Genomic DNA, 19,066 nt, shown 5'->3' with positions numbered 1-19,066 from the left:
GAATATCACTTGCCTCGTTTTGAAATTATTGCCATGGTGATTACTCCCAGCGGATTTTACTACAACTACTTTCTTTTTATAAAAAAATTATTTAATGTCTCAAAGGACATGATCACCATAGAAATTGTTTGAATACGAGGCAAGTGATGTTCGTGACGTAATTTATGAAAAGGTCTATTTTTTAATAAATTTGCAATATATTTTAAAAGCATTTTTCAACATTTTTCAAAGTGCAAAATTTTAACTTTTGAATCTCTTTTCTCGCTAGAATAAATTTTTCTATGGCTTAAAAAAATGGCATGCTAAAGTTTAGAGCCTGTGTTATATCATGGAGGTATAAAGAAACAGGAGAAGTATGCTATTGTAACCATGTTCGCCCTACGATTAAAAAAATTACGAGGTATGCATGCTCATAATCTCATATATCGTGCATTTTTAATGAGCTCTTTTGTTGATAGTAGAAATCTTATTGGCTAACTTAAGTGTTGGAAATAAGATGAGACGAGATTCATTGTTTCTGGCATAGGTGTAAGAAAATATTTGGATTAAAATAAGGCCTGTAAACTTTGCAATCCTTCATCAAATGACAAGATTTTTCGATCAACATTTTCTTCAAGGTGAACTCTATTGCTTAATACTTCCTCCTCCAAAATTCTCCAGCGACTTTTTGTCTACAAATTGGGTCTGAAATTGTGTGTGCTTATACAGAACTTTTTATTTTCTGGCTGGAGAAAATATCTTTCAAACAAAATTTAATGGATGACAAAATTGAACGCAAACTTATTTCGTGGAGCTAAATTTTATTTTATTCTCGTATATTAGAAGGCTAGAAATCTTCGATGCTGGTAGTAAGAATGTTCAGAGCAAACTTGAGTTCTACTAAAAAGTCGTATTTCATCGGGCGAGCCTAGAATTTCTTTTGATTTATTACATAAAAGAAATCAAAAGACTTTAACGACTAATTACCGACAAATTCATCTCCTGTCTTTCTTTATACCTCTATGGTTATTTCATACTTTTGAGTCGAAATTTCAAAATATTAGCCGGAGTTTTAACAAGTTGACGGAGTATTTTGTCTCTCTTACCTTCCTCATAATTTAAATCAAAGAGTTGTAAAGAGTTGGACCATTAAGGTTTTTATCGAGGTTTTGTCGTAGTTAGCAAATTATTCCCCTGAGTTATATCATCAAAATTCATTGTTTCATTTCATTTCATCTTCAAAAATACAAAGGAGATGGATGTCCAGTCGTTTATATGTTCATGCTTAAGGTAACTAATTTTCGCGTATTTTCTGGAACTAATTTTCGCGGTTGACACCCACCTTTTGTCGAAATTCGTTCATTTTCCAAGGATTATTCCAGTATTTATAGTAAAAATTGCATTTCGCGGAACTAATTTTCGCGGTAGACACCCAAAACGCTTAAAATTAGTTCCACGAAAATTATTTAACGCGGAAAATAGTTCCCTTAAGGTGTTCTTTTATTTGCTCTCAACTAACTTAGCTTTTTTCCTGGTTCCTGTTTGGTGGTTTCGAACAAATTGAAATTTTACACTGCGATAATTAAACTTAGTCTCGACCTTAGAGTAGAGCTCATTTTTGAAATGTTGAATCTTTAGTGATTCGTTAAGACATAAAGATCGGTTAGAAAGAAGAGGGGGAGTACTGTTTAGAATTTTGCGAAACTTTTGGATTGAAAAAATATGATGTAAATGATGGAGGGTGAATAATTTATGATACAGTATTACATGAAACTGTTGAGGGTTTTTTAGTGAAGAAGTTGTTTTCTTTTCTTCTGCCGTTTAACGAAAGTGTGGGACAAACTTTTTGTGTGAGGTGAGAAGAGAAAAACATTTCTTAATGTTTTATATCTCGTTTATGTTGAAAAGAAAAAGGTCAGGGAAGGTTGAGAAGAATGAATGATCACTGGCGTTGATAAATGTCATCGGAGTTTAGGGAGTTGCCGCAGTTTTGAGTTGAAAGAGTTAAGGAGTTTTACGATAAGAATTATCAAATGTTTGCTTTTATAAACATATAATAAAACAATGATATCGAAAAACTATGATTGATCAACCAAAAACCATATATCATTTTTCAACCGGCTAAATCCATCGATGTATTGAATTCTTTTACCGAGGTGACATCATATTTACTTTAGTAATAAAAGCGATCAAAGAGAAAGTGAAGGAAGGACCCTTTCGATAGACTTGAAATTTTCCTGTTTAAAACAAGAGCATTTCATATAGGACATGTTTGTTTTTTTTGGTACCAGTAAGAGTTGCGTTTTGATGAAAGCCTACAGAAACATCAAAATGAGAAAAGAAAACCGATGATAAAAAATAGTTTTATCAAATTGATTTGTTGGGCTTTCAGTTTTGCAGATGTAAAAGATTAACGAGAAAAAAGTGGTACAGACCTCAAGTAAATATTTAAAACCTCATAATTTGTGCTAATTAATTTTTGTTCACTACCTGATTTCTTTTTCAAAAATCTGTCAAAGAGCCTTAGGAACTGAATATTTATTGATTGGAGCAGGAAACCCATCCTTTTGTAATTATTTAAAACTCCAGCGAGATAATGATTTATACAGATAATGATTCGTACAGAATCTATTCCGCTTTTTTTACGGACACGCCCTGTATATTGAACTTCCATTACATTCCTAACCATTAGATCGAGTGCATTTAGATCCTTTAAAGAAATTTTTAATGAAAAAACAAGATACAGAGAAAGAATGTGTCTCGTGAGTGTGAGCCTTCTCGTAAGTGTTACTGTTAGGCGTCATCGTGATCTTGTTGATGAAATAAAGTTAGTTGGTGTTTTTTGGAAGCGAATGACAAGAACAAAAACGACAAAACTAATTCTTCGACAAAAGAAAAAAATACGATGATGATGATGTACTAAGAAAAATGAAAGTCATAAACTGAAAACGTACCTGAACCAAAAGCTCTTTGACATTCCTCTCACCAGTGGCCAATTTCTGGGGAAAAATTTGGGCGCTTCACCGGGTCCCAGTTTGATGATTTCCTCTGAAGTGAATGAAGCAGTTTCGGTGATGATGCAAAGTAATGAGTCCTGAATAAAAGGAAAGCAAAGTATTGGTTCAGGCTTGATGAAAGAAAATGCCCAAAATCGTTTAAAAGCGAAATTTGCATTCCTTTTAAGAATTTCTTAAACATCCTTTTTCACAGACCCACTGGAACCCCTTCCCACTAGAAAAATTAGCCAAAATATCGTTCCCGGTGGAAAGTTATACTCCGATTTTTTTACCCACCGAAAATAATCAAATAAACCAATCTTCACTGGAAAATATTATGCTATTTTTTCCATCCCCACCCAATTTTCTGACTTAAAAACAAAATAGTATGAATCCCCACCCAATTTTCTGACTTCTGAAGCAAAAGAATATGAGTCCCCAGCCATAAAAAAAATGGGAATATAAATCCCCATCGAGTCGAGTTTCAGGCTGTTATTTTTATCCCCTGAAAAAATCCTATCGGGTCTGTGAGAAGGGGATGTTTTGGAAGAACCAGTGGCGTTGTGGGAAAAATGTTCTGGAGGGGTCAAAGTCAATTTTTTTAATGCCCCCCCCCTAATTTTCCAAAGTGGCGCCTCCACCCACCAGTTTCTAAACTTTTAGTAATTCATTTGCCTAGGCATAATGAGGAAGGAAATATTTAGTGGATAAGAGTAGATATATCTTTGATGAATTGAAAAAAGAAAAACAGGCCCCATCATGGTTGGGCCCGACTAGAAAATTTTTGAAAATCGACTGCCAAGATACACGCTTTTTTTATAAGAATGGTGTAAATCCATTTTATCATGGATATTCTTAACTTTTTTGGGAAAATCATCCTAAAATATTCTTACAGCATTCTTAGGTTAGGATCCTAATTCAGACTAGATTTAACAATTTAGTACATACGTCTCAAAGTTCTATGATGGTGATATTTTTACCATATTCTTAATTTTTTGGCCATTTTCATCATGGACATTCTTATAAAGTGTATTCTTATAAAAAAATAAGCGTGTACCCTAAATCACTAAATAAAAATAGACAAATTTGACACTTGCTAAAGTGAAAAGAAACTTACAGAAACAATGTGTAATGCGAGCAAAGCGAGCGAAAAAATTGATATTTTATGATTTCAATACTGTTGTCAGCAAATTGGTCTTGGGGCGCAGTTAGATTTTCATTTAATAATGCTATATTGTACACAAAAAAAAACTTACAAATTAGCTAGATTGCAAGTATCTTAAAATTATTTCAGTAAAATTGGTCCTGGTTTAAGATTGGGGCGTTTAAAAAAATCTCTTTTGGCGCCCCTGCTCCCCTTCAAATAAAACTCCGCCAGCCCCCCCCCCCCTACCACAACGCCACTAGGAAGAACACATCTCCCTAAACTCAGCTTTTTCTCAGACTTTCAATACATGAAAAATGAAAGTAGAATCTAAAAATTTGTATCTCCTTTGTGGTGCATGCTCTAAAATTTGAAATATTGATTTAAACCCTCTGCTGAAAGATAGCTTTTAGCAGCTTAAAAAGAAATTTAACTTGAGTGTAAAAGGAGAGAATGAAAAAAACAAAAAAATCAAGTAAAACTACTAAGACTAGAAAAGATTTTCACCTTTAGGGACGTTATTAGTCCAGGGAAAGTGTGCATCAATTGTGCGTTTTTGACTAGAAAGCATGAAATTTGGTACAGTGGTACCTTAGGGGGTAAGAAACATTTTAAGCCTCTGACCCACTTCTTGAACACCTGTTTGTGTATTTTACAGACCAGAATGCCTCCCAGGGAAGAAAAAAAAATTTTATCTTCAAAGCATGTCATATGATATATCGTTGGAAAGGATTTCTCACACTGATTCTAAAAAACATCACAACATATATCTGCAAATGGACTGGGTCCGAGTTATGGGCTACGGAAGTAATTTACAGACCAGTCTGCATGCCCGAAAAAAATTTTTGTTTTTGTTCCAAAACATTTCATATCATATACCGTTGGAAAGGATTTTTCACACTGATTCTAAAAATCATCATGATATGTATCTCAATAGACTGGGTCCGTGAAATAAGCCATAGGAGTAATTTATAGACCAGAACCGAACCAGAACGGCTCCTGGGCATACAAAAAAAAATTTTTTTATCTCCAAACCATGGCATATCATATACTGTTGGTAAGGTATTTTACACTGATTCTAAAAAACATTACAACATGTATCTGAAAATGGACTAGGTCCGAGTTATGGGCCAGGAGCCATTCTGGTCTGTAAAATACTCCCATGGCCTATAACTCGGACCCAGTCCATTTTGAGATACGTGTTGTGATGTTTTTTGGAATCAGTGTAAAAATACCTTTCCAACGGTATATGATATGCCATGGTTTGGAGATAAAAATATTTTTTTGTCCGGGAGCCGTTCTGGTTCGGTTCTGGTCTGTAAATTACTCCTATGGCTTATTTCACGGACCCAGTCCATTTTGAGATACATATCATGATGATTTTTAGAATCAGTGTGAAAAAACCTTTCCAACGGTATATGATATGAAATGTTTTGGAACAAAAATAAAATTTTTTTTCGGGTATGCAGACTGGTCTGTAAATTACTTCCGTAGCCCATAACTCGGACCCGGTCCATTTGCAGATATATGTTGTGATGTTTTTTAGAATCAGTGTGAGAAAACCTTTCCAACGATATATCATATGACATGCTGTGAAGATAAAAAAAATTTTCTTCCCTGGGTGGCATTCTGGTCTGTAAAATACACAAACAGGTGTTCCAGAAGTGGGTCAGAGGCTTAAAATGTTTCTTGCCCCCTAAGGTATCACTGTACCAAATTTCATGATTTCTAGTCAAAAATGCACAATTGTATTCATTTTTAGCACACTTTCCCTGGACTATATCAATTTGCACTAATATTCACTTTTGAAATTTTTGGGCAAAAAACAAGTCATCAGTTTTCGAAATTTTCAAAGTGAATAAACATTCTAAAAAGACGTTCTTTTTGGGTCCCAGAAAAAGACGTTAATTTTGGGTCCCAGAATCACTTAAAAAGTGCAGCCAATTCGAAAAGTATGATGATGTAAATAAAATGGTGTTGCTTTGGAAATCTGGTCTATTAAACCCACTACTACCCAATAGCCAAAAATCTACCATATTTCCTGGTGACGTCTCAAACTACTCAGTAAAATTTACATTTTCTAGCCAAGTTTAAGAGATGGGCCTTGAAAGGTCCTAAGTGAAAACTGTATGATTTAAAGGGTTTCGATGGCTAGATAGCGAGGTATTTGAATTCGAAGGTCAATGAATTTCAGTCAGCACATTTTAGACAATCTAGCTGAGTCAGCAAAATATCTCGTTATCTAGCCATCAATATCCTTTAAACCATACCATTTTCAGTGAGTACCTTTCAAAGCCTATCTTTTGAGTTTGGAAGTGCGAATCTTATTGAGTAGTTGATGACATCAAAAGGATTTATGGCAGGATTTTTGGTTTATTTCGGACCATTTTAGGGGGAGTAATTGACGTAATTTTAAAAGTGACCCCATTTTCGTTATCTCCTCTTCAACGATCTTCCGAGTAGAACAGTTGAAAGTTTTTCAATTATTTTTTAATTCAGTTATTTTTTTAATTCAGTTATTTTTATTTCAGTTTGCACTGAAAAATCTTTAAATGCCCCAAAAAGGATCCAAAATCCTTCGAATCAAATGCAGGTTTTCTGGTGGTTCTTAGTCCCATACAGGCACGACGGAAGCTTTTTATATCTGGTACGGCGAATGAGGAAATTTAAGCGATTTTATAGCGATTTGACCGACGAAGAGGAAAACTTCGGGTATTTTTGTGAAAATCTGGTACGGCGGCCGCCGTACCTGCCGTACCCGTTGCGTCGTGCCTGCATAAGGAACCTCTGTGCCAAATTTCAAACACATTTGATTTTTTAGAGGTAAAATCCTAATTCTATCAAACAAGTAGAATAAAATCACTATTATTAATGATACTAGTTTGAGTAAAGAAAACAAGTTTTAAATTAATTTCATACTCAAAGTTTCATGCCATCCAGGATGGCAATCTTCAGTGAAACTATCAATGATATTTTACCATTAACAGCCAACAAGGTTTCACATAATATGTATGACATAAACATCAATACCCTATGGATTCGATTGCTTTTGACGTCATTTTTATCCACGATCAGCCATTTACCTAAGAATTGGTAGAAAGAATGTGTACAGAAGATTTGGTAACACCTTGATAGTTCAAAGTCTTCAAATATTTCCCGTTTGGACCTGCGCATTGTTTTATGTTTGTTTTTGTTTCGTGGGTGAAATTTATGTCATTTAACAATAGGCAGCTTGCTAGAGGTTTGCTTGAAGATAGTGCCTAACTGGAGTTTGTCGAATCGGTCTATTCGATTGCTTGATGACGTAATGTTATCGATAATCATGACGTTTCTAATGGCCATTAGCTAGCGAGTGTTCATTTAATTTTGAAAACGGTAAGGTTATACGGTTGTCGAAAATATCAACTTTCTCATCTTCTCACTACGATCTTTTTGTCCGACCAATTCATAAGTTACCCGAAGTTGGGAGTCACAAGCTGAATGGTAGCAGTTCAAAAATATGTAATCAATAAATATTACGGATAATTTTTCCTCCTGATTGTGTGGTTTGATGAAAAGGAAAGGAAAGCACTTGCTGAAGATGAGATCGGTCGATGAGATAGAACTTTCGAATTCGATAACCTCACCGATAGAGCGTTAAAGAAGCATATTATGGAACTACTTTTCGTAAAGGGAATACTTGTTCATTTTTGAGGATGTGTTTAAATGTTCAGCGAAATTTTTGTGATTTTGATAAATTAATCTCCAGTAATGATGAGATGAAAGGGAATTAATTTTCGATTCTTAAATTAAAATCGCTCAATTTAAAATTATCTTTCCAAGGAGAAAAATTCTATTAAATTTTCTTTTCCTTTATTCAACGTATAAAAATGTACAAACTGCCAATTCTCAAAAGGATCCTTCAGAGTCATCATCTGGGCCATCTTCTCTCGATCAAAGATGCTTTTCAATATGAGCATAAATGAATAGTGGGAAGAGTGAAAGGACCTTGATTATTCATTCTTCTGTTTGTGCTACCAAGAAAAGGCACCAAAAACAGTTGAAGAAAGTAGAGAAACCATTCATGCAAATCCTCAGAACTTATTCCTAGATTTTTTGGAAGGTATGCGGTTTAGAGGACAAAAAATAGAAATTGACAACGTTATTTTTTTTGTCTTCTTTTATTTCATTTTTTGGAAATTGAAGAAACCAACAAAGAGACAATTTGAAGTCGCAAATGAAATCAAATCAAAGAAAGAGAACGTTAGACAAGGGGAGCCCGAAGCTTTAATTTATTATCAGAGGTTGAGTTCCTTTATCATTATTTTTCCCGAGATATGATACAGCTTTTTGTTTCCCTTGTTGTAGGATCTTTTTCTTTTTGTTGTCGTTCAATATTGAGAGGGTGAGAAAAGGAGGAGAAAAATAAAGAAGAAGAGTATGAAAAAAAGAAGACGTTAAAGTGTAACATTAAAAGAATGAGTTCTATTTAAAATGTTGTAGGAAACGTCCAAAAAAATAAATAAGAAAAATATTGGGACGTGAAGATATTGATGAGAGGAGATGATTGATATCTCGCACGCAAGCAGAGAAAACATTCCCTCTAGATAACTTGTTTGTTTATTTACTTTTCCAGGCAAAAACAAAAAAAAAGAAAAACAACACATTGAGAGGATGTATGACGGAGAATAAACACGATCAAGGAAGGCAATGAATGAAGAAAAGTTTTCCGCTTGGATAGCCTGCTCAAGATTGTGGTTGTCATCCTTTGTTGTATGGAAATGAGATTTCACTTTCATGTTTTAATGCAAACAATTCTACTTCTTCTTCAGTCTTTTCAAAATTCGATGATGGTGCAGACTTCAAGAGCTTTGTTTTATTTACCTCAACACATGGATATGCTTACTGTACGTAACCATGGCAACTCATCCATGATGGTAAACGTGGGAGAATCATTAAATGCCATGTTAAACGCAAGCATGACAGAAAACGTTGAAGATTTCGGTCTCAGTTTTTTAAACAAGAAGAATGCGAATATTGTGTCAGAACTGAAGAAGTTTGAGGGGAAAATGATGTACAGATTTGATAAAAACCTTTGCAAGTTTGTAAGTTTTTTATATTTCTTTTAAAAGATTTTTATAAGTTCTTAAGTTCTTTTGATTGGGAAGTCGAAGTTTTATCGGTTGGACAGACTTAAATAGCTCTTTTTTCATGGAAGGGAAATCATTCAACCGCACTCTTCGTCTTCTTCACATTATGCAACAAACAACAAAAGCAAATGGGAATTCGCAATAAAATTTTAAAATTTTCTGACCTGCCTACACAGAAGCTATTTTTGTAAAATTCTCGAAAAGAAACGGCCTCGGCAATGCTTTTTAAGGGCAGAATTTACTGCATACCCAACTTTCATTCGTAATCCGATCAACCAAAAATATGAAACGTTTTTCAGTCCATTTTATTAGGGTAAAGTTATCACCGGATGAATCCAGCTCAGCAATTTCAGCTGCTGAGACTTGAGGAAAAAAATATTTTTTATATTGGGGTTTGATAAAATACGAAATTGGTCCAAAAAGTGACAAAGTTAGGAGGAAATTTTTAACATTTTTCGGTCGCATAGGAACCAAAAAAATAATATTAGAAGGGAACAAAGCGACTTCTAAGGATACGAAGGAAATTTTCATGCTTTAATTAATTAATCAAAAAAACAAAAACTTGAAAAGGGACCTTGGAGGAATTTTTTATTATTTTTTTTACACTTTGGGGAAAATATACCCCTTTTTCAACCAAAAAAAAAACATTGTGCTATATATCCAAAATATTAATAATTATAATAACCAAAGGTACTTGAAAGTTGTACGCTACAATTCATTTTTAAATGATAATATTAAAGATAATGCAGGATAATGTTTTGAAAAAGCACTTCCTCAAAGTCTCAAAAATGAATAATTGTCGTGTCGAACAGTCACAAAAATATTGTAAACACAAAAACTTTCCCGGGCAGTTCGAATAAGTCTACTGTATAAAAATATTTCAGTCAAAGAATTCTAAAATAATTTAAAAGGTTAAAATGTTATCATTTGTTCTTATAAAAAATTATTAAAATTTTAATTAATATTTTTTGGAAAATAAGTCTGATATGAATTATTCCTCAACAGACTAAGCAATCTGATATGAACCTTAAAGTAGCAATGATATATTGGGTTTTAAAGGAGGGAATCACCCTCTTAAGAATATCGCACAAGGGATAAAAATTAATCTGAAATCTGGTTTAAGGGTAAAAATTGAAAGCTAAAAATGAGAAGAGATGTTGATTATCCGAAATTATCCGAAACTTTACATCATACGAGACATAAAGGTCATAGAGAGAAAACACGAAGAATGTGAATCGAAGGTTTAAAGGAAATGAAAAGTTTTGAGGTGCGCAGTGGGAGCCCAAAAGAGACTAAAAACACTGCAAATGCTTTGCCCTCTCCCAATTATTGCTTTCATTAAACATTACGTAAACTCTTCGATATAATAAGCACTCGTTCTTTTTTGCAATGAGAAAGAGAAGGGGGTAGTTATCATAAAAATAATCTGTGCGTAGGCTTCAACTTTTCCTTTTCAAACATTTTTTGTTAAAATAGAAAAATAATCTCATCTGCGACCATCGTGTAAATGAAATGTGACCGTGATGTTATAATTGCTTTGAAACAGTAACATTAACCACTCTCTGAATCGATTTTCTTTTTTCAGAGAGACTCAAACAAGCCAGAAAGTTGTTACCCACAGTACAGAGAAGCATTGGAAGGAATCTATCATTACTTCCGCTTCTCCAAATCAATCATCATTCACACTATGTCACCCTGTGATGCACAAATATTACAAACGCTCAACAAAACATTCGAATCTCGCTCATCCAGTACAATCCAAGAAGCGGTCGTCAACTTGGACTCGCTGACCCAAGATATTTCGAAACTCGTTTATCAAATCAAAGTGTCTGGAGTAGATTTAGTAATAAGCCTCCTTGAGCCATCTTTAACAGAGATGGTGTTGGAGGCGGCTTCCAGGTACGAACTTTTAGACTACTCCTTAATTTGGATCACACTTTCGCTTCATCAACACATTGCGCATGTGCAAACAAAACAGTTACCATGGCAATGGATAGACTTTCGATTGGAAGAAGCCAACATGGAAACCGAATCAATCAAACAAAGCGTGGAAGAAACAGAGAGAACACTACAAAACACAACCTTCGAAAACACGTAAGTTAATACGGAAATTACGTGACTGAGCTTTTTGTACCTGAGAAGGCCAGAAGCAATTAAAATTTATCTTTCTATGAAAAAAATTATGGTCCATAGAAGGTATACATTCTATGAAAAATATTATGGTCCATAGCATAGGTATACATTCTGTGATGGAGTTCATCACTAAGGATGCAATCTTGTAAAAAAATATTGAGAAAAAAAACACAAGGAATCGTATTCAAAATGAAATAAAGCCTCCCTTCCCTCCCTCTCCCCAAATTGCAATAACCATTTTGAAAGAGTTGTCTCACTTTCCATTGAACATTAGCGAGCGAGTTTATATATTTACACTTTTGAGGCCGTCGTTCTCAGTCAGTCAGGATGTAGGCAAATTAGATGCTCATCGTCTCCGTTACAGAAAAATAAATGCATAAACTCGCTAATCTTGTCTCGATAATTAATCAATGAAAAAAGCCCTCTAAGTCAAATTCAACTGATATAGAAAAAAAGAATAGAAGAGAGAACTTAAACGAGATGAATCATAAAACCCTATCTACTTTTACTCTCCACAGGTCCGACATACTTGAAATGGAATTCCCGAGATGCGATGAAAGCAAACAAAAGATCAGTATATACGCGCGAAATTCATCCACGGATGACGTCATTACTTGGGGTTTGATCTCCGAATGGACCAGTCAGAGGGGGATACACGTTTATCCCGACGCAAACTTATTAGTTCGAATGATTCGTATAAAGACCTCTTTAACAACATTGAGAATAGCAACTGTTTTGGATGACCCCTTCGCATCTTACGCCCCTCATTTATACAACCCGAACAAAGGAGGTAGTTGTGACCAGGGCTTGATTTGTCGGACAGCCGCAAAAGGGTATCCGAGCGACCATCCTGATAAATGGGAGAATAAATGTTGCGTTGGAATGGCCATTGATCTCATCGAGTTGATTTCAGAGGAACTTTATTTCACACCTGACTTGTACATAGTCGAAGATGGTTTTTACGGAGGCAAAGATAAAAACACAAGCGAATGGAACGGACTTGTCAGAGATGTGCAGCTTCATAAAGCGGATATCGCAATCGCGGCGCTCACTGCCACCGCCGATCGACTGAAGATAGTGGATTTCTGTGAACCTTTTCTTTTGACCGACCTCGGAATCATGATTTCAACAATTCACGACCAATTAGACTTCATCAATTGGGAATTCTTAGCACCTTTATCAACGCGATTGAGAGTTTGGATCCTGGTCACTTTTATCATTGGTGTTTACTTGATCTACATTCTGGAGAACCAACATTTGGTGTTACAGCGCATCATTGATAAGGGTGTGTTTCCACGGTATCAATGGAGAGAGGGTTTCTCTTATTTCTCTGGACTGACATTTCAAAGAGATTTAGGGGGAAAGAATCCACAACGAGCGGGAGCCAGGGTGACTGCGGTGGCATTTGCTTTCGGTATGGTAATCATCATGACAACATACACAGCCGTTCTGACTGCCTCCAAAGTCTCTCAATCTACCTCCAATCCGTTCCATGGCTTTGACGACGAAAGGGTAGGCTATTGGTTATTTATTTGAAACTTTCTTTGGATACGCTTTGATATACTTTATTGTAAAACAATTAAAAACTATAACAGCCTTCACTTAGCGTCGGTTAAGATTGAGGTTTACGAGTTGTTATAGATAATTTCAAATTAAAGTTAAGCAATATCTGGAATTTTCCATATTCTGCTCCATAGTGAGTACTTCTCATTCTATTCCAGGTGCGAAATCCATCATCAGACTTCAAATTCGGAACAGTTTCTCACACCAGTATGGAATCTTTCTTCAAGAACTCCAGAGATGACATTCATCAACGAATGTTCCGTTTCATGCTCAACTACAATGTCAATCAATCTCTCGAAGGAATCGATATGGTCAGAAAAGGGTGAGTTCACTTCTTCTCTCTCAAATATCTCTTTTGGTATGGATTTCCTTCAAGTATTTATACCGATATCTTAGCAACAAAGCGAAACTTTATGCTTCATCAGACTTTCGAAAACATAAGGTATTGTGAATATTAGAATTTCTAAACTACATTATCCCTCCAACGAGGGTTACGTGCAGCAACTGAATCTTGATATACTTGTGGGATTGAAGAAAACAAATTGAAACAGGGTTAGGGACGGTCCAATATCAGGTACTCGAAAATGACATTTGTCTTCTTTTTCAGAAAATTGAACGCATTTATTCATGAGACACCATTCTTGACATACCACGCTTCAAAACAATCAGACTGCAGCTTGAAAATTTTCGGCAATTTGAACCAAGGAGGATACGCGTTCAGCGTGCCCAAGAACTCTGTCTGGAAACATCTTCTTTCGCAAGCAGTTTTGAAACTGAAAGAGCAAGAGACAATTGAAGACCTTTACAAGAAATGGTTCCCTTTTTCGTGTGCTAACAATGGAACGAGTTCAGAGTACGAACCAGTACAGATCAATTATTTCGGTGGCTTATTCTTCATTTTATTGCTAGTCCTCATTTTGTCCTTATTTCTGTTGGGAGGCGAACATTTTTGTTACCGACACCACCGAAGAGTCATCAACCCCATCCAGGATAAAGTCCAAGTGTGGAGAGAAACCAAAGCGACTGAGCGGCGCAACGCGATTATCAATCCAGACGACATCAGTCGCCTTCAACAACTTCATCAGAACGGGATGCTCGGTCAGAAAGATCCGGTGGAATCGGCCGAATCATCTTCAGAGGGAGATATCAGCGAAGGAGAAGAGGAGTTGATCCGGATGAGACTCGGAAGAAGGAACGTCACTCGACCAAGCGTCGCCTCTTCCGTACAACGCACAAGCTTAGATTCTTTAGGTCAATATTTCGCAACGGACGCAGCTCAACGTAGGCGAGGGTCTAGACTAGATTTAACATCAATCAAAAAATCATCCAATTTCGACATGGGCTTATCCACGACTTTAGAGCTTAGTGAAATCAGCAATATAAGTGAAGCAAACAACGAAGATTGTGAATCTTTGAGAAGCTCTTCGGCCAGTAGCTTATGCTCTAACGCCACTTTACCAAATATAAATCCCAAAGAATCGTCACGTGACATCAATAACCAATCAGATGTCGAAGAAAAGGAAGATATAACTACGAAACAAAACACAGAACAAATCCCTTCGCCTGAAACAGAGAACAGCTCTTTAGAGCTTAGCAACAGTGAAACAAAACTCATCCCTAATGGGGTCCCCATTATTGTGTTACCAAATAACAAAGAGCAAAATGTCATAACGAAACCAAAACATCAAACAAACGGCCATGTAACGATCGAAATCGTCCATGATGAAAATATTTTACAGGACTCGGGCACTGTTATTGCTAATGGACACACGCATCAACTAAATAGCACGGACGACGATAAAGTCCCTCAGCAATGCAACGGTTTCGCGAATGGGAGCGTCCACGAAGATTCATTCGACGAAAAAACGAATATCAATGAATACAGTAAGAGCAATGAAATGAAACATTCAAGCGATAAAAGATCTTTCGGAAAAAAGAAAATTTCAAACGGAATAATCAAAAAGAGAGATTTTAGTATAGTTGATATTTCCGAATCTGTATTACCTTATAACAACTTTTTCGAAAATAATAATGTTGTTGGGGGAATAACGACAAGCAGTGAAATTGATTTGAAAAAAGAAAAACAAATAAATCATCGGAAAGCTCGAAGAAGAACGTTACCAATAATTCAAACTAGCAGTTTCGTCTAGTAGTTGTAGTCCTCTTCTTAGCTTTATTATTTAATTTTCTATAGTAAAAGACAAATAATTGAGTGCTTGATAAATCGTACCTTCTCTTAAACATTTTCTTCACTAAACACAGGTTAGAATCTACTAGAATTGGAAAAGGTTATTAAGCCGAATAGTGACCTTTTCTTCCAAGCATATCTAATTATTTATTATAAAGCACCGAACAGAAGTTTTCCGATTAGAGATTTTAATTGCATTTGACGAAACCAATTTTCTCAACGAAATTGGTTTAGCATATTGACTTGAAAGTTTCTTCTCAGTTCAAAGACAGCTAAAAGTGAACAAATTAATTAACTACAAGTTTCATGTATTCCTCTTGTAGGTTAACAAACATCTTTTTCAAACAAACTTTCCTAATTTATTAAAATATGATCAATTTCAGACTCAATTTCATCAACAGTTACTTCTTACTAAATCCAAAAACATTTCTATTGATATAAGAATTATGTGCCTAGGGCCCCCAGTGTTTTGAGCCGAACTTGAAGTACACTTTTTTTACTATCAATATATTCATAATCAAATTGGCCAAAAAAATAAAATGAAGAATATGCTAAGAATACCACTATCATAGGAATTGGCAACTTAATAACCTAAGCACGCCATTTTTAGATTTAGAGCACTTTACCAATAAATTGCCAATTATCGCCAGCAATGCTAAAAAGTTTCATATGTATTGCATGCTAAGAATACTGTAAATATCAAATATCCATGAAAAACACCATTCTTATAAAAAGAAGCCTAGAGGTACCATTCAAGGTTGTTTACAATTACCGTTGGTTGTTTGACTAATTTTTCTAATAAGTAAAGAAGAAAACAAATTCCGAACAGGTGCATCTTCGAGAAACTCAAAATTTAAGTTATCAAAAAGAATAACACATGATGTAAAATATGGTCGATATTTCGATTCACTTGCTAAATCATTATCAAGACAGAGTAAAATGAAATTCTAAAAGCATTACTTTATGTACAAGTTCAGTAAAAATTAGAAAAATTATGAAATGCATCAAGGGAATAAAACGATTGCTAAAACAAAAGAAAGAAGGACTAAGTGGAATAGAGACGCAATAGAAGCGATATGTGTCAATGTAATAAAATATAATTAATTAAAATAATTGAAGCTCCTTGGAGGCCTTAAGTCCATGATTCAAGGTAGGCTTCTTTTGTTTAATACAAAAGGCTTCTCTAAATTCTAATGTATATGTATCACCAGTATCAATTACTTTGGTGTTGTCTCTGATTAAATTTAATTTGAATTCATCACCATCGACATCATTTAAAAGGAGGTTATTGATACCAAATAAGTGTTCACATTCCAGGCAATTATCAACGTGCGACTTGATTGATGATTCGTCACGTGTCGCATGTTCCTTTGTTCTCTGGGAGAGGGTACGTTTGGTCAAACCGATGTAAGATGCGGTACAACCGGGGCAGGCGAATTCATAAATAACGTACGACTTGCTAAGACTTTTTATCTTATCTTTCATATTTGTGAAGAAAGAGAGTTTAGTCACTGAATATTTTGTTACAAAATTTACCCTTTCTTTGGTACAACGACTAAGTTTTCGCCAACATTGCTTTACAAGTTGATCACCAACGTCACCAGCATAATGAACATTAAAGTATACCTTTTTTCTTTTGTCATCATCGGTATTGGGTTTGTCTTTAGGATTAGACAGGACACGTTTAATCATTGCATTGATGACGGATTTTGGATATTTGTTCCAGGAAGCGAATTTCTTTATCATCTCGAGTTCAGGATGAAGCTTGTTCTTTGAGCAGAGTTTCTTTGCCCTCGTGATCAGAGATCGCATCCATGCAGTTTTCCATTTCCAGGGTACGAAAGAGTGTGCTGGTTGGTACTGACCAGTGTGTGTGTCTTTACGAAAGATAGCTATTCCATCGGGACAGATTTCGAGATCGAGAAAATGAGGTACTTGATTTTCAAAGAGGTCGACAGTGAATTGAAGATTTTTATCAAACTTGTTGAACTTTTCAAGAATGGATTCTATATCAGAACGTTTCACTAAGAGTAATGTATCATCGACGTACCTTGCATAAAACTTAATTGTTCCTTTATTGATGAGTTTAGAGACGACTCGTTTTTCCAGTTCGGTCATGATAATATTTGCTAAGACGGGACCAAGTGATGCACCCATGCTGACTCCATCAGTTTGCTCATAGATCTGATTGTTGTACAGGAAAGCAGTCTTTTGGCATGTATCTAAGATAAGCTTTTTTAGTGTAGATTTCTTGAGGGTGGTTTTGATTAGTTTTTGTTTGTAAACTCTATCAAGAATAATGTTAACTGTTCGTTTTAGTGGCACATTGGTAAATAGCGAAACAACATCAAATGAGATGAGGGCGTAGTCATCATTCTTTAGGAGGTCACGTGGTAAGTTGTTAATCCGATCAGCTGCATCGAAAGTGTCTTTTAGGGCAAATTCGTTTTGGGTTAAAGGATGAAGTAGATTTGTAATATACTTTCCAACGCCAAAGTGAGTAGAGCCAGTGGTGTCAATAATGGGTCGAAATGGAGGTACATGATCGAAATTCTTATGTACTTTCGGTAGGCCATGCGCTCGGGCAATTTTTGCGTTTTCAGGACGGATTTCTTTGTGTACTTCAGGAGTAATTTCACCACGATTGAGAAGTTTGCAGAGATACGATTGTAAGGTGTTGAGGCGGGTATTAGTTGGATCATCATTGCGTTTTTTGAATTTCTTTGTGTCGGAAAATATCGGAGATAATGAGTCATAATAATCAGCAATGTCAATGATGACGACACCATTTCCTTTGTCAGGTTTCAAGATGGCGGTAGTTTCTCGGAGTTTACGAATTATCTTCAATTTCTTGGAATCTTTGAAGATTTGTTGATTTTCTAGGTCGAGTAGATTGTACGCTAGAGCTCTCAAACAGTTTTTTGCACGTAGTTGACTGTGGTAGTCGTTTTTAAGGAGTTCGTGTCTGTTGAGTTGATCCCAAACATTTTCAACCGAAGGGATGATGTCTTTTTCTTGTAGATTCATTGCAAGGCCGTAATTGAGACCATATTGGATGACTTCGTATTCTTCATTCGATAGTGTGTGTGATGATAAGTTCCAGATTGTATTGTTAGGATTTTCCATGAGTCCGTTTTCATAATTATAGTTTTGGATGAGACGATCATATTTCCGGAGATGTCGATCTGATACTTGTTTTTCGAACTTCGACATGACAAAATTGATACTGTAGATAATGCATTTACGTTTCATCCAGGTAGATTTTGATACAAGTTCATCCGTGCAATCTTTCTGCTCCTTCTTGAGTACCTTCAAACGTTTATGTTTGGCAGAAATTTCATTAAATAGAAGCTTACGGTAAAATTTTGAACGAGATTTCATGTCAATATCTTTCAACTGTTTCAGTTTTGTAAAGTTTGGCGTGATGTTTGTGTCGCGACATTTACATAAAAAGTTTAAATCCAATTTGCATTTCAAAACTTTCTTGTTGATACGTTCTAACTTGACAGCAAGCTTATAGATTTCGTTGTCGGTGGTTCGGAGGTGAAACCAAAATCCTTTTCCAGCCGAAACATTGATTAAATAAAGAAGAAAACAAATTCCGAATAGGTGCATCTTCGAGAAACTCAAAATTTAAGTTATCAAAAAGAATAACACATGATGTAAAATATGGTCGATATTTCGATTCACTTGCTAAATCATTATCAAGACAGAGTAAAATGAAATTCTAAAAGCATTACTTTATGTACAAGTTCAGTAAAAATTAGAAAAATTATGAAATGCATCAAGGGAATAAAACGATTGCTAAAACAAAAGAAAGAAGGACTAAGTGGAATAGAGACGCAATAGAAGCGATACACGTTTTTTTTTTTATAAGAACGTCAAAAATTTTCGAAGCCTTCGGATGTTCTTAGTTTTTTGGATTCGAAGCCTA

General features: G+C 35.3%; 2 protein-coding genes across 2 annotated transcripts; one reads left to right on the top strand and one right to left on the bottom strand.

Annotated features, from left to right (window-relative positions):
* The first annotated feature begins 8,732 nt into the window (after positions 1–8,732).
* Positions 8,733–15,165, top strand: LOC136804985 (glutamate receptor ionotropic, NMDA 3A-like). Its single transcript, XM_067061522.1, has 5 exons — positions 8,733–9,203; positions 10,834–11,342; positions 11,900–12,893; positions 13,103–13,266; positions 13,552–15,165. Exons 1-5 carry the CDS (start codon positions 8,874–8,876, stop codon positions 15,092–15,094), a joined length of 3,540 nt encoding a protein of 1,179 aa, XP_066917623.1. The 5' UTR covers positions 8,733–8,873; the 3' UTR covers positions 15,095–15,165.
* Positions 15,166–16,236: 1,071 nt separating this feature from the next.
* LOC136804898 (uncharacterized) lies at positions 16,237–18,747 on the bottom strand. Its single transcript, XM_067061408.1, has one exon. It carries the CDS (start codon positions 18,745–18,747, stop codon positions 16,237–16,239), a length of 2,511 nt encoding a protein of 836 aa, XP_066917509.1.
* Between the last annotated feature and the right edge of the window lie 319 nt (positions 18,748–19,066).

Source organism: Clytia hemisphaerica, unplaced genomic scaffold (assembly GCF_902728285.1).
Source record: "Clytia hemisphaerica strain Z4C2 unplaced genomic scaffold, Clytia hemisphaerica genome assembly, whole genome shotgun sequence".
Lineage (NCBI taxonomy): Eukaryota > Metazoa > Cnidaria > Hydrozoa > Leptothecata > Clytiidae > Clytia > Clytia hemisphaerica.
This window is presented reverse-complemented; position numbering and strand designations above follow the sequence as displayed.